The sequence below is a fragment of the Dipodomys ordii genome, unplaced genomic scaffold (genome assembly GCF_000151885.1).
Source record: "Dipodomys ordii isolate 6190 unplaced genomic scaffold, Dord_2.0 Scaffold8, whole genome shotgun sequence".
NCBI lineage: Eukaryota > Metazoa > Chordata > Mammalia > Rodentia > Heteromyidae > Dipodomys > Dipodomys ordii.
In genome coordinates this window covers 18910129-18925532 of record NW_012267224.1, presented here as the reverse complement: position 1 = coordinate 18925532, position 15404 = coordinate 18910129, and the positions used below count along the sequence as shown (strand labels likewise).

General features: G+C 37.8%; 1 protein-coding gene across 1 annotated transcript in view; it reads left to right on the top strand.

Annotated features, from left to right (window-relative positions):
• The window catches only part of LOC105980298 (sister chromatid cohesion protein PDS5 homolog A), a 54004-nt gene that overhangs the window by 11243 nt on the left and 27357 nt on the right, over positions 1-15404 (top strand). Inside the window, exons 2-4 of the mRNA XM_013009080.1 lie at positions 10486-10689; positions 12921-13007; positions 13534-13631. Coding sequence (XP_012864534.1) covers positions 10486-10689; positions 12921-13007; positions 13534-13631 — 389 coding nt within the window. The remainder of the gene's footprint in view (positions 1-10485; positions 10690-12920; positions 13008-13533; positions 13632-15404) is intronic.

Below are 15404 nucleotides of genomic sequence, written 5' to 3'. Positions count from 1 at the left end.
TCAAGTGGTAGAGCGCTAGCCTTGAGCTGAAGAGCTGAGGGACAGCACCCAGGCCCAGAGTTCAGGCCCCACGACCGGACCCCCGCCAAAAAAAAAAATGAATTCAAAATAAAGAAAAACATGCAAATAAGAAAGGTAAGATGAGATAGAAAATTTTAAAAAATGAAAGTATTTATAGATTTAAAAATACTTAAAAAATAGTAAAAAAAAAAAAGTGGAAAAATAAACACTTTCAGGTCCTCTAATGTTGGAATCTGGGAGGTCTGAAATGGAAGGTAGAGGGGTAGTAGGTTGTAACTAGAATCTAGTAGTTCTTCTCTGTTCCCACCATACTAATTGGTACTATATGATAAAAGTTGAATTGGTTTGGGAATGTTATCAGTGTCAGGCTGCATTCATTTCGGAACCTTCCTGTTGCTTACTAGGAACTTCTTCTGGCCCCAGTAAATAAACTTAAGTGCTTCTGGTCCAGGGAAACTTTAAAAGTTGGTTCCCCTCCACCCCTTCCCCATCCTCCATCTTCCCTTTCTCCCACCTCTCCAGTTTGTGCATCCATAGGCAACAAATACCCAAGCCAAGGGGTCTAGCCAAGGGCTAAAGAGTAGGGGACACAAACAGCACTAAGGTCTGCACTGGATGGGGAGAACCAAGGGAACCTGATACAACCTGTTGATTTTAGTGCTTTTAGACTCCAGTTCACAGCGAACTGTGGGAGGAAAAATGTTGCAGAAACCGAGAGATCCTAGAGACCTGGACTCGAGTTCTTAGTCCTACTTGGCAGCAGTCCTCATACTTCAGTGAGGCAGCTCTACAGTCTGAGCAGTCTGCAGTCTCAGAGCTCTCAGTTGCCATAGTAATCTAACAAGTGGTGGGGGCTTGATCCTTGCTACACCGAGTTGAACCTTGCTACACCGAGTGGAGACACCAAGTGTCTGCACAGCATAGTCCGAGACCCCTGCTGCTTGCTTAACCCCAGAGGGTCTGTATATGACTTTCCTTTCTGTCCATGACTGCCATTTGTGGCCATTCCATCCATACTCTCTGGCAGGGTATGCCCAAGGATCTCTCTGACTTGTGATTTGTTTCTTACGATTGTTTTGAGTTCCCCAGAATAGCTTAGTTTCAAACTGCTGCTCAAAGTGGCAACAGGTTTGGGGATAATGCAATTAATTTCTTCAGTGTTAGCCTGTCACATAAGAGTTGCTGTTGCCAAATTCCCAGGCTGGATTTAAAACTAAGAGAACTGTCAGTTCTCTCCTGTGGCTTGGACTTTGTTGTCACCAAGAGCTGCCTGACTTGCTTTGTGACTTTGGCCTCTTCTCCTCACTTAGGAACTAGAGTTAGTAGGGCTAACTGCTTCATACTTCTCTCTGGGTCTCTCTCTCTGTCTCTGTCTCTTTCTCTCTTTTGTTGTTTCTTCATGCTTTTTTTTTTTTTTAACAGTTCTATTATCTCTTCTCTTTCTTGATTCCCAGACCTTTGAATATAGTTTTTTAACCTCTAACCTCATAATTTCTTGATATTTTGCTCAAGGCTGGCACCCCACTTCCAGCTTCATGATGGTTAGAGGGGGCTTGGTTTCAAAGCCAACCCTGGCAGGAAAGTCTGAGACTCTTATCTCCAATAAACCACCCAGAAAACCAGAAGTGGCACTGTGGCTCAAGGGTAGAGCGCTCACCTTGAGCTGAAGAGCTGATGGACAGCGTCCAGGCCCAGAGTTCAAGTTCCATACCGACCCAAAAAAAAAAAAAAAAAAAAGGAGAGACTGTCCTATCCAGGCTGGTTTTTGAAATAGGATTGTTGAATCTCAGCCTCTTTAGTAGTTAGGATTTCAGGTGTGAACCACGGTACCTGGCTATTTTTTATTTTAATCATCAAGTGATATTTATGAAATACAGTTTCAGCATCTTTGCATGATTTTTTTTGTATTCTACTAATATAATTTATTCCATTATTGAATATTCAGATATTAAACCAAGTTTGGATTCCTGGTATAAATTCTACTTGGTAATAGTATATAATTTTTTTTTTCCCAGTTGTAGGGTTTGAACTCTGGGCCTAGGCACTATCCCTGAGTTCTTCAGCTCAAGGTCAGTATTCTACCACTTGAGCCAAAGCGCCACCTCTGGTTTTCTGGTGATTAATTGGAGATGAGTCTCATAGATTTTCTTGCCTAAGGTTGCTTTGCACCTCAATCATCACATCTCAGCTTCCTGAGTAGCTAGGATTATGGGCATGAGCCACTGGTACCTGGCTTATAATTTTTTTTTTTTTTTGCCAGTCATAGGGCCTGAACTCTGGGCCTGGGTGCTGTCCCTCAGCTCTTCAGCTCAAGGCTAGCACTCTACCACTGGAGCCACAGCGCCACTTGCGGCTTTTTCTGTTTATGTGGTGCTGAGGAATTGAACCCAGGGCCTCATGCTTGCAAGGCAAGCACTCTACTGCTGAGCTACCTTCCCAGCCCTGGCTTATAATTTTTTTTAATTAAAAAATTATCTTTTAAGTAGTTGTACAAAAAAGTTTCCGTTCTACCAAACAGTATATGAGGACAAAGTATCTGACAGCATTGTCACCCATCTCTCTTAACCCATCCCTTCTCTTACTTTTTTATTAGTTGAGATTAGGTAAGATTGCCTAAATTTCACATATTTCACAGTATTGTGGAATAGTGATACTTAGAGTCACACACATTTTAATTTTCACAAGGTAAATTATCATCATGTTATAATTGTTTTTATATGTTGCTCAGTTTAATTAGCTGATATTTTGTTGAAGACATATTGTAAGAGTTACTTGTTTGTCTGTAGTTCTGATTTTAAAATTAGGGTAAAACTTCATACATTAAATTTACTTGAGCCAGGCACCGGTGGCTCACACCTGTAATCCCAGCTACTCTGAAGGCTGAGATCTGAGGTTAACAGCTCAAAGCCAGTCGAAGCAGGAAAGGCTGTGAGACTCTTTATCCCCAATAAACCACTCAAAACCGGAAGTGGCTGTGGCTCAAGTGGTAGAGCGCTAGCCTTGAGCTGAAGAGCTGAGGGACAGCGCCCAGGTCCAGACTTCAAGCCCCAGGACCAACCCCTTACCCTCCAAAAAAATTTTTTTTACTTGGAAATATTTGAGCTTCCTGTTTTGTTGTTGTTACTGCTGTTGTCAGAGTCAAAATGGTTTTATGTTTATCAAGTCAAATTCAGCAGTAATGGTATTTGGGCCTGGGCTTTTATTTGTGTGTATCCTTTGACTGCTAATTCAACATCATTTATTTTAGCCTATTTTGTGGTTCTTCTCAGGCAGTTTTGGTGGTCTTTCTTTGTAGGACTTTGTACATTTCATTTAAGTTATTTAATTTGTCGGAATACAATTATCCATATGGTGCTCTATAATCCGTCTATTTCTATACAGTTGGTAATATTCTTTTTCATTTATGAATCTAATAATCCTTTTTCCTTGCTTAATATTAGCTGAGTGAAGAGATTTTAAGAACTTTTTTAGTTCCCTTTCTCTGTCATTATTGTGTTGGGAAGCTTTGCTTACTCTTCTTGCTTCTCTGCCAGTGTCTACTTTTTGCTACTCCCTCTTTTCATCTTGGTTCTACGGAATTTCCCTGTAGTTATTGTTGATTTTTTCTCAGCTCATAGCATAATTAACTCCATGTGTCTCTTCTCACATACAGAAACTTTGTGAATCTCATTTTTCCAACTGTTAATCCATTTAACGAAAGAACAAACAAAACCAACCCTGCTCCCCCCAAAAACCATTGCTTTTCTTTTCTTTTTTAAGAAAAAGCTTTAAATAATGGTTATTTTACAAGTACAGTGTAAAACTTACAAGTGTCATCTCCAATTTTTCTGGTGTACTCTTCGCCTAGCTAACCTAGAAAACATCAGTTATAATTTGGAGTTAACCTAGAAAAATCAGTTATAATCTCTATTATGTCCTTTAGTCTATATAACATAATACATATATTTTATTTTCCTGTAGTCAGTTTTGGTCACTCCTTCCTCCTGTAATAATATATATATATATATATATATATACACACACACACACAATTTTATATACATATATTTACACACATTATAGATAGATAGATAAAAGATAGATAAGGGTGTAAAGTAAGAGTGATTAGCCATAGTGCCTTGCTATGCCCTTAGGAAGTTACATGACTTCAGTTTCCTCTGTTAAGTGAAGCAATTAATAATGTTTTGGCTCTGCCTTTGACACTTGATGGTCAGGAGAATGAGGCAGGAAGAGTATAAGTTGAGGAGACCACCATGGGCAACTTACCAAGTTGCTATCTCAAAATAAATAATGTCTCACAAATGATATCATTGTATTAAATGAATTAATTGAATATTTAAATTTCTTGAATTTTCTTGCTATTTAGCAGGAACTCAATAAATGTTAGATTAGTATGATTACAAATGTTTTCACCCATAATAGACATATAAATTGTACTTTTTCTAAATTATATGAGTTAAAATGTGGAATAATTTATTTGTTTTATATTATTATTTGTCCTTTACCTCACAAATACTTCAAAATCAGACACCTAAGGTTATCTTTTTTGGGGGGAGGGAGTTGATCATGGGGCTTGAACTCTGGGCCTGGGCACTGTCCCTCAGCTCAGCTCAAGGCTAGTGCTCTACCACTCGAGCCACCCCACTGCTTGCAGTTTTTGAGTGGTTAATTTGAGATAAGAGTCTCAGGGACTTTACTGCCTAGGCTAGCTTCAAACCTCCATCCTCAGATCTTAGCTTCCTGAGTAGCTAAGATTACAGGTGTAAGACACCAGTGCCTAGCTTCTTTTTTTGTTGTTGTTGTTAGCAACCATTCATAGTTTTATTAATTAGGTAACATTATTCTTTTTTGTTGTTGTTGTTGGTTGTGGGGTCTGAACTCTGGGCCTGGGCACTGTCCCTTAGCTTTTCAGCTCAAGGCTAGCTCTCTACCACTTGGGCTACAGCACCACTTCCAGCTTTTTCTGCTTATATGGTGCTGAGGAATCGAGCCTAGGGCCTCATGCATGCAAGGCAAGCACTCTATCACTGAGCTACCTTCCCAGCCTCGGTAAACATTATTCTTATTTCATAGTTTTAAGTAAGCACAGATATGGAACTATAAATATTTTCTAGTTTTAGAAATTGCTATATAGTTTATTAGATGGTAATAAACCTACAGAGGCTAATTTTCAAATATGTATTAACTGGGGCATAGTGGCTTATACTTGTTATTCCAGCTACTTGAGGAAGTAGACCGTACCTTAGTCAACAAGCTGGTAAGGTGGCTCATGCCTTAAATCCCAGTTATGTGGGAGGCATAGGAAAGGGGATAAGGAACCAAACCTCTTTCCTCATACAATCTGCAGCATACTTTTTAAAAGGCTGAAGGTGTGGCTCAAAATGGTAGAACACTTGCCTAGCAAAAGGAACGGACTGAGTTCAAACCCCAGAACCTGCCTCAGAAAACACATATAAATAGACTTTCATTTCTTTATTTTATAGGACCTGTATATGCTAGGCAAGCATTGTATATCTGAAATATTTCCCAGTCATCTTATACTTTTGTAAATTTACTGTGTGGAGGTTCCCATTCCATTTGGTGTCTTGGTGCTAAGTTTAGATTGGTGTTTATTTAGGGCATCCATTCTCTTCTATATGTTCTGTGTAATGGCTCATCTTCAGGGCTCTGCCCATGTTTTTTTTTTGTTTGTTTGTTTGTTTTTTGGTCTGGGTTTCCTAGGATCCTAATACTGGGTTCTGATACCAATGAAGTCACAATGTATAAATACTTATCAAACTGCCTTTTATATTAGGCTGCCTATTGTGTCTTTGATCAATCCTAAATCATGGGAGAGGACTACAATGGTATAAATAGTAGGGGAGATGGTATGGTATAGTCCAAAGATAGCCCCCAAATGATCCTTGTTTCCTTGTGTTTCCTCGATTGTGTAGTCCTTTTTCACATGAATAAATCTATTAGCAACTAATAAGCTACTGTAGAAATCACTTTGTATGCCTTTGGTTGTTGTTGTTGGTCATGGGGGCGCTGTCCCTCAGCTCTTTAGCTCAAGGTTAGCACTCTACCACTTGAGCCACAGTGCCACCTCCAGCTTTTTCTGCTTATGTGGTGCTGAGGAATCAAACCCAGGGCCTCTTGCATGCAAAGCAAGCACTCTACCACTGAGCCACCTTCCCAGCCCACTTTACATTCCTTTTGAGGTTAAGTCCTAAAGATTGTCACTTAGGACTTGCTGTCTTAGATAACCTGCTGGAGGAAGGCTTTCCATAAAGGGCATTTCATTCTTCTGTCTAAAAAGATAGTATCTAATTGAGGTATTTTTACAATAGTTAGTACTGAACTAGAACCTTATGAAAGAGTTTCCATCAAAATATCCTGCAGGCGGGGCTGGGAAGGTGGCTCAGTGGTAGAGCGCTTGCCTCGCATGCATGAGGCCCTGGGTTCAATCCCTCAGCACCACATAAGCCAAAAAAGCCAGAAGTGGTGCTGTGGCTCAAGTGGCAGAGCCCTAGCCTTGAGTTAAAGAGCTGAGGGACAGCGCCCAGGCCCAGAGTTCAGGCCCCATGACTGGACCTCCCCCCCCAAAAAAAATATCCTGCAGGCTCTGTCAAACTTCAGACAACTGCACCCAAGTGCGACCTTATGAGAAATTCCAAGCTGAACCCACCCAGCCCAGGCAGCCTTCCAGTTATTTATTCTGAAAATCTGTGATAAATGTTTACTGTTTAATGTTATATAGTAATAGATGACAAAAATATGTCTTGTTTTCTATTTGTAAAAAGTAGGAAAGAGCTGAGCGCCAATGGCTCATGCTGTAATCTTAGCTACTGAGGAGGCTGAAGTCTGAGAAGTTTGAAGCCAACCCTGGCAGGAAAATCTGTGAGACTCTTATCTCCAACTCAGAAAAACGGGAAGTGGCACTGTGGCTCAAGTGGTAGAGGGTAGCGTTGAGCACAAGAGGCCCTGGAACAGCGTCCAGGTCCTCAGTTCAAACCCCAGGAATGCTTCCCCCCCCCAAAAAAAAGAGAAAAGATCTGGTCACGGGTGATTCATGCCCATAATCCTAGCTACTCAGGAGGATGAGCTATGAGGATCACAGTTCAAAGCCAGCTTGGGGAAGTAAAGACTGTTGAATGCCTTTTTTTTTTTTTTTTTTTTTAGTCAGTTGTGGGGCCTGAACTCTAGGCTTGGGCGCTGTCCCTCAGCTCTTCAGCTCCAGGTTAGTGCTCTAGCACTTGAGCCACAGTGCCACTTCCGGCTTCTTTTTCTGCTTATGTGGTACTGAGGAATCGACCCAGGGCCTCATGTGTGCAAGGCAAGTGCTCTACACTGAGTCGCCTTCCCAGCCCCTGTTGAATGTCTTTTTTTTTTTTTTTTTTTTTTTTAATTTTTTAGGGCTGGGAAGGTGGCTCAGTGTAGAGTGCTTGCCTTGCATGCATGAGGCCCTGGGTTCCATTCCTCAGTACCACATAAGCAGAAAAATAAAAAAAAGTTGGAAGTGGCACTGTGGCTCAAGTGGTAGAGTACTAGCCTTGAGCTGAGGGACAGTGCCCAGCCCCTGAGTTCAGGCCCCATGACCGACAAAAACAAAAACAAAAAAAAATATGCTTTAAGAAAAACAATAAAGATTATAAAAAATTTGTACATAGTTTTTATTGTAAAAATACTGTGATTTCAGGTAACCTCCTTAGTTCTACTGTTGTGATTGTTACGATTGTCTTTTATTTCTTAACATCTCTTTTGCTTCTTATTTATTTTTCCTTTTACCAGTACTGGGGCTTGAACTCTCAGGGCTTCAAAGTTTTGCTTGGCTTTTTTGTTCATGGATAGTCTTCTACCACTTGAGCCATGCTGCTAGTTCCAGCTTTCTGCTGGTTAATTGAAGATGAGGGTCTTACAGATTTGTCTCTGGAATTGGCTTCAACCTGTATTGGCTTCAAATGGTGAGCCTCAGATCACAATCTTCTGAGTTGGTAGGATTTATAGTGTGAGTCACCTGCACCCATCTGTCTTTATTCTTAGTATTCCTATATTCCAGATGTTGTCTATGTATTTATTCTTTTCTTCCAATCAGATAACTATCTATTAAAATGTTAGTAGAAGAATATATAAAGCTTAAAAAATCCTAACTTCACTTTTTACTAACCACAGACAGTATTTCTACACCAAGATCTGTAGCTTAATAAGAACAGAATGACAGAGAGGGGCTTGCTGTCATGAATGGAATAGCTTCTAGTATACTTATCTATTGTGAATTTTGGACCTTTTCACCAGTGAATACTGTTGCTGAAGATTTTATTTATTTCACTTATATTCAGTTTTTTTTGTGGGAATAGGAATATGCAGATTGTTGTATTTTATGTGACAGGTAGTGTTTCTACCTAATGTATATAATACATCTCCTTTTTTATTTCTGATGTTAGTAATTTGTGACTTATCTTTTTTCTTTCTATTCTTGCTAGAGGGCGGTCAGTTTAATTAGCTTTTCCTTTTGTATAATTGGTTTCTAATTATTTGATACATGAATAAATAATTATTTGCAGAGAAAACAGGCCAGCATCAAGAAACAAATGTGAATAGTGATTATTTTCTAGGGTTAAGAAATAGAGAATTTGGGGCTGGGAAGGTGGCTCAGTGGTAGAGTGCTTGCCTTGCATGCATGAGGCCCTGGGTTTGATTCCTCAGCACCACATAAGCAAAAAGAAAAAAGCCAGAAATGGCACTGTGGCTCAAGTGGTAGAGCATTAGCCTGGAGCTGAATAGCTAAGGGACAGCGCCCAGGCCCATAGTTCAGGTCCCACGACCGGACCCCCCCAAAAAAAAATCGAGAATTTTTCTTTCATGTATTTGTCTTTATTGAAATCACAAAATGCATATGCGAGGCTAAGGGTATGTGGCTTAAAATATACACAAAGCCTTAGGCTCGGTTGTAGCATTTCAAATGAAAAATAAAACACACTTGTTTTATAGACATAAATAATAGGAAAGTTTATAATTACAGCTATATGGAAACATTTAAACATGGCTTTATTTTGTGATATCATAATCATGTTAAAGTAGCAGTTTTTACAAAAGCACATAAAGCAACTTTGATTATAAAATATAAAAGAAGCAATTGATGTAAAATATCAAGTCAGTTTGATTGTACATATAAGGCCCAGACCTTTTTATTTTTTGTCTTGTGGGGCTTGAACTCTGGACCTGAGCTCTGTCCCTAACCTCTTCAGCTCAAGGCTAGTGCTCTACCACTTGAGCCACAGCACCACTTCCAGTTTTCTGAGTGGTTTATTGGAGATAAGAGTCTCACAGACTTTCCTGCCCAGGCTGGCTTTGAACTGCTATCTTCAGATCTCAGCCTCTTGAGTATCTGGGATTACAGGTGTGAGGCACTGGCGCTCAGCTAAAGCTAGATATAAAATTAGTTTTACTTGAGCTAGATATAAAATTAGTAATGAAAGCTGGATTTGATAACATAAACTTGTAGTCTAAACTATTCAGAAGATGGAAGGGAGAAGGATCACTTGGGATCAGTGTAGGCAAGCTTTTGTACCATAGTAAGACATTCTGAGTAAATGAATTTATGAATAAATGAATCTATTAACAGTCTTTACTTTGGTGCTACAGATGTAGCTCAGCTGTAGAGCATTTTGCTAGCGTGTATACGACCCTGGTTTTGATTCCCAGGAATGAATGAATATAAAATTTATAGTTAGTTTTAAAAATCTAGTTTGACTTTCCCTAACTTATGTAACTGGAAACCCCACCCCCCTCACCCCTTACATCACCTCTGTAATAACACTAACAATTTTTTTTTAAAGATCTAGTTTGAATGGAACTCAGGACTATTTTTATACATAGTACCATTGAGCTATATCATCATTTCCATCTCCTCCCCTTTTTGTGTGTCTGTTTGTTGATCTTGGGGCTTATATTGAGGGACTGGCTGCTATCCCTGAGCTTCTTTTGCTTACTACTGCTACTTGAGCCACCAGCTACTTTTGGCTTTTTCTGAGTGTTTATTGGAGATAAGAGTCTCATGGGTTTTCTAGCCTGGGCTGAATCATTATCTTCAGATTTCAGCCTCCCAAGTAGCTATGATTACAGGCATGAGCCATTATCCAAGATTTGTTGTTGTTTTTTTGGTCGATCGTGGGGCTTGAATTCTGTGTGGGCTTGAGCCCTGTCCCTGAGCTCCTCAGCTCAAGGTGAGCACTCTTGACACTTGAGCCGCAGCACTACTTCAAGTTTTCTAGTGTTTAATTGGAGATAAGAGTCTCCTGGACTTTGCTACTGGGGCTGGCTTTGAACCACAATCCTCAAATCTCAGCCTCCTGAGTAGCTAGGATTACAGATGTGAGCCACTGGAGCCCGGCCCAGATTTGTTTTTAAAAAATCAAATTGCTTTCCTAGTCATCACTAAGTACCATAGTTGATCATATATTGTTCATTTATATATTTTTACAGATGGTAGTAAAAACTTTTATGGATATGGATCAAGATTCAGAAGATGAAAAGCAGCAGTATCTCCCACTAGCCTTGCATCTTGCATCTGAATTCTTCCTCAGGAACCCTAATAAAGATGTACGTCTCCTTGTAGCTTGTTGTTTGGCTGACATATTTCGCATATATGCCCCAGAAGCTCCATATACTTCCCATGATAAACTTAAGGTAAATACAATGTTTACAAACTTTTACAAAAGTAAAAATTGACTTATTTTTGTTGTATAGTTTATCTTTATGAGCATGTTTTATATTCTTATAATTTTGAGTGTATTATTAGTTTTATTATTATATTAATTATTGTATTATTAGACAATTTTCATGTCTCCAAAAATAGTGTTACTCTGAGCTTTTGAAAAGTAAAAATTAGGGGCTGGGAAGGTGGCTCAGTGGTAGAGCACTTGCCTTGCATGCTCGAGGCCCTGGGTTCGATTCCTCAGCACCACATAAGCAAAAAGAAAAAAGCCGGAAGTGGCGCTGTGGCTCAAGTGGTATAGCGCTAGCCTTGAGCTGAAGAGCTGAGGGACAGCGCCCAGGCCCAGAGTTCAAACCCCATGACCGGACCCAAAAAAAAAAAGAAAAGTAAAAGTTATCCTTTAAGCTAGTCCATCACAAAGCCTACATATTAATAGTAGATTAATGAGGGTTTTTAAAACTGTGCTGTACTAGAATTTATACGTTCAAATAGCTATATTCCCCTATAGGTTACTTAACAAGCAAAACTATGTGCTTATATTGGTGATTCTGCCTTCATTCAAAATGTTTCAGGAACATTTATATAGCTCCCTTGAACTGATTTCATTTCAATAATATGAAAACTAAAATGAAAATTAATACAAAAACATGAAAAGTTAATATGAATAATAAAATCAATTATTCTTGGAAAGTTTTACTCTTTTGGACAACTTTCTGGTAAATGCTGTAGGTTCCCTCCCCATCCATAGTTTCTCTTTCAGAGTTTTAGTCACTTACAGCTGACTATGGTCAAAAGTAGTAAATGGAAAATTCTAGAAATAAATGATTCAGAAATGTCAAAATCTCACTGTTTTGCAGAGAATAGTGAAATATTATACTCTTCTGCTTCATCTTTCCTGAGACAAGAATCATCCCTCTATCCTGTATTACACTGTATATGCTGCCAGACCATTAGTCACTTAATGGCTGTCTCAGTTATCAACTGTCACCGTATTTTAATGTTCTCCAGATGCAAACTTTTATAACGTATTGTTTTGTTTTATTTCATTATTAATGTTAATCCCTTACCATGTCTAATTTATATATTCAGCTCTCATAGGTGTGTGTATATAGTGTTAAAAAAAAAACTATTGTAGGGGGCTGGGAATGTGAGTTAGGGGTAGAGTGCTTGCCTAGCATTCATGAAGGTCCTGGGTTCGATTCCTCAGTACTACATAAACAGAAAAAGCCATAAGTGGCGCTGTGGCTCAAGTGATAGAGTGCTATCCTTTAGCAAAAGAAGCTTAGGGAAAATGCCCAGGCCCTGAGTTCAGGCCTCCAAACTGGCAAAAAAGAAAAAAAAAAAACCCAAAACAAAAATTACGATAGGGTTTATTAGTGTCTAGTCTCAGGCATCTGCTGGTAATCTCGGAGTATATTCCCTCTGTATAAGGGAGAATTATAGTAGTGCAAAACTCATATTGTAACATGTTGGTACTATTTTGAATTAAAAGTTCTAAAGAAAGTTCAACTAGAAATGAAGTCTCGGGGTGGTAGCTGACATCTATAGTCGTAGAATGTTATTGACTGAGGCTAGAGGATTGAGAATGTGAGGCCAGACTAGGCTACCGACTCAGATCCTGCCTCAAAATAAAAGCAGCAACAAAAGAATTAAAGCACAATCATCACTCTTTTTTTTTTTTTTTGTGAAAATACTGTACAGAGGGGTTACAATTACATGGGCAAGATAATGAGTACATTTCTTATCAAGCATTGTCTTATCAAGCACGATCATCACTCTTGTACTAGTTGTTTACATCTTTGTAGATGCACATTAAATTCAAAACTGGGTCATGAAAATTGATATTTATATGTAGGAAATAGTGGATTGGCTTATTCAGCTTCTTAAAAATGAAGATAGTTGTTTGACATGCAAGGTGAAGATACTGAGTGATGTGGAAGTTCTGTAGTAGAAGTAATACAGTTGAATAAGACGCAGACGCTGGGTTCTTAGAAAGGCTAAAGATGAGTATAACTAACCATCTTTATTTTTGCTTCTTATTTCCCAGTCATTTTGAATAATGGGCCTTGCGTAGTTTTAAGTTATTCAGTTAAAGGAGAGTTTTATTTGTTTTTTGTAACAAATATATAAAGAATATAGAGACAATGTGATGTGAAAGAATAATAAGTATGTCTAAATTAATATATTTTATTTTTTTTAACAGGACATATTTTTGTTTATTACCAGACAATTAAAAGGTTTGGAGGATACAAAGAGCCCACAATTTAATAGATACTTTTATTTATTAGAGGTAAAAAATCCTAACACTTTATTTCATAAATGTCAGTTCTGCATACTAGCAAATTTTTATATTTATGATATTAAATGAACCATTATTTTATAGAAAGCCACCTAATGAAAAACCTTTTACATTTACAAGGAAAAGAAAATCTTACCTTGTTCCTTATAGTTTGAAAAGATAAATGTATTCTAATGGATGCAGATTAGTTTGAAACCAGTTTTCATTGTATCTTATTTGTTTTTATTCTTTTCTGATCTAAAATAGATTTTCAGTGCTCCTTAACATTCTGTTTATGTATATTATGTATGCTTATCAACCTCTCTGTTAATAAATCTGAAAAAAGTTCATGCTATCAAGTGTATGTCTTTTTAAATATAGACTATTATACATTGAGTCATTATAGGCTCTAATAAAAACTCGTAATTCTAAAAGTTAAATTTTACTAGTGATAAAAATTTAAATTTACTAATAAGTTTAGTTTTGTGTTGCTATTCTGTACATATGAGATTAATTATTTTTATTTATTCATTTTAAGAATTTAGCTTGGGTTAAGTCGTATAACATCTGCTTTGAATTGGAAGATTGCAATGAAATTTTTATCCAGCTTTTTAGGACTCTCTTCTCAGTAATCAAGTAAGTTTCTTTTCAAATCATTTTTTTTTTCTTCTGTATATATTGAAGTCTCTTATGCTCTAATTTGTGTTTGAAGAATTTTTAGACTTAAAAGATTGTTTCTTTAGAAGTGGTAATATGAAGAGGAAAATAAGTTATCTTTGCCATTATACTGCTGTTTTGAATTTACAATATAAATTTATTGGTTGCTGTGAAATAGTAGAGAAGTATTAAGCAGAGCCCTTGTTTTGAAAAAACTTAGCAGTAGAAGCAGTAACAAACATACAGTTGGAACATGAATGATGTGAGATTTTAAGTCATGAAATAGCAAATTATGAGAAGAAATCACAAGTGATCTGTGTACCATTAGTGATGAGAATCATGATATCCAAATCCTTAAGCATACTGATTTTGATACCTTTATCCATGTATAAAGTAACCATTTGGTACATGGCATGTACCAAATGTATGTTTCTCATCATCTGCACTTGATTATCTGGTTTGTTTTGATAATTTTCTATGGCCTTTCCTTGGGAGAACTAAAGTTCTTCCATTCCCATTTAGAGATTGGGGAAAAATTATAAAACACTGCTTAAGTCAGCTTTTGTTTCATAGAAATAGGGAAAGTAATAGAGCATGAGAGTGTTGGCTTCGAACAGGCTACTGGACAAAAGATCTCAAAATGATGTTTTGTATTTTTCTTATAGTTAAGAAAGGCTTTTGCTGGGCTAACTTCGAGCAGAAGAGCTCAGGGGCAGCAACTAGACCCTGAGTTCAAGCCCTACAAAGGACAAAAAAAAGCATCTTAATGAGTTGTATTATAAAGCATTTAAATATGTAAACAATGTCTTACATAAATTTTAAATTTCTAATGGCAAAATTCAGACAAGTAGGAAGAACATGCAATTTATTTTAATACTTTATCAATTCCACTATGTCCAAAAGAATTATCCTTTTTTTGGGTCAATTGTGAGGCTTGAACTTAGGGCCTGGGTGCTATCTCTAAGCTCTCCTCTTGCTCAAAGCTAATGCTCTATTACTTTGAGCCACAGTGCCACTTCTGGTTTTTTAATGGTTAATTAAATAGAGATAAGAGTCTCAAGGGGACTTTTCTGCCCAGGCTGTTTCCTAACCATGATCCTCAAATCTCAGCCTCCTGAGTAATTTAGGACTGCAGGCATGAGCCACCAGCACCTGGCTAATTATCCTTTTGTTGTTGTTGTTTTGTTTTTGACAGTCGTGAGGCTTGAACTCTGGGTCTGGATGCTGTCCCTCAGCTCTTCAGTTCAAGGCTAGTGCTCTACTAATTGAGTCACAGCACCACTTCTGGTTTTCTAGTGGTTTATTGGAGATAAAGAGTCTTATGGCTTTTCCTGCCCTGGCTAGCTTTGAACCGCAGTCCTCAGATCTCAGCCTCCTGAGTAGCTAGGGCTTAATTATCCTTTTAATAAATGGCTCTGACCATACTTCCAAGTGTTCATTAGCCATATATAGGTAATGATTTGCATTATGGAGAACAGTTTTCTGTGGATTTTTTAAATAAAAACTGAATCGAATATAAAATTAATATTAACCTAGAATAAACAGTAAAGAATCAGACAGGCCTATTTTTAAGACAGAAATCTATGCAAAAGATTGAATGGGAAAAAACAAACAACATTTGGTAGGATTTGACTACCAGTAGGCCATTAGACTAAATGATAGAATAAGTAAATTTTTGTATTAGTTAACTTCTACAGTATAACAAAACAGAATAAAAATCATACCTACAATCCCAGCTCCTTGGAAGGTATA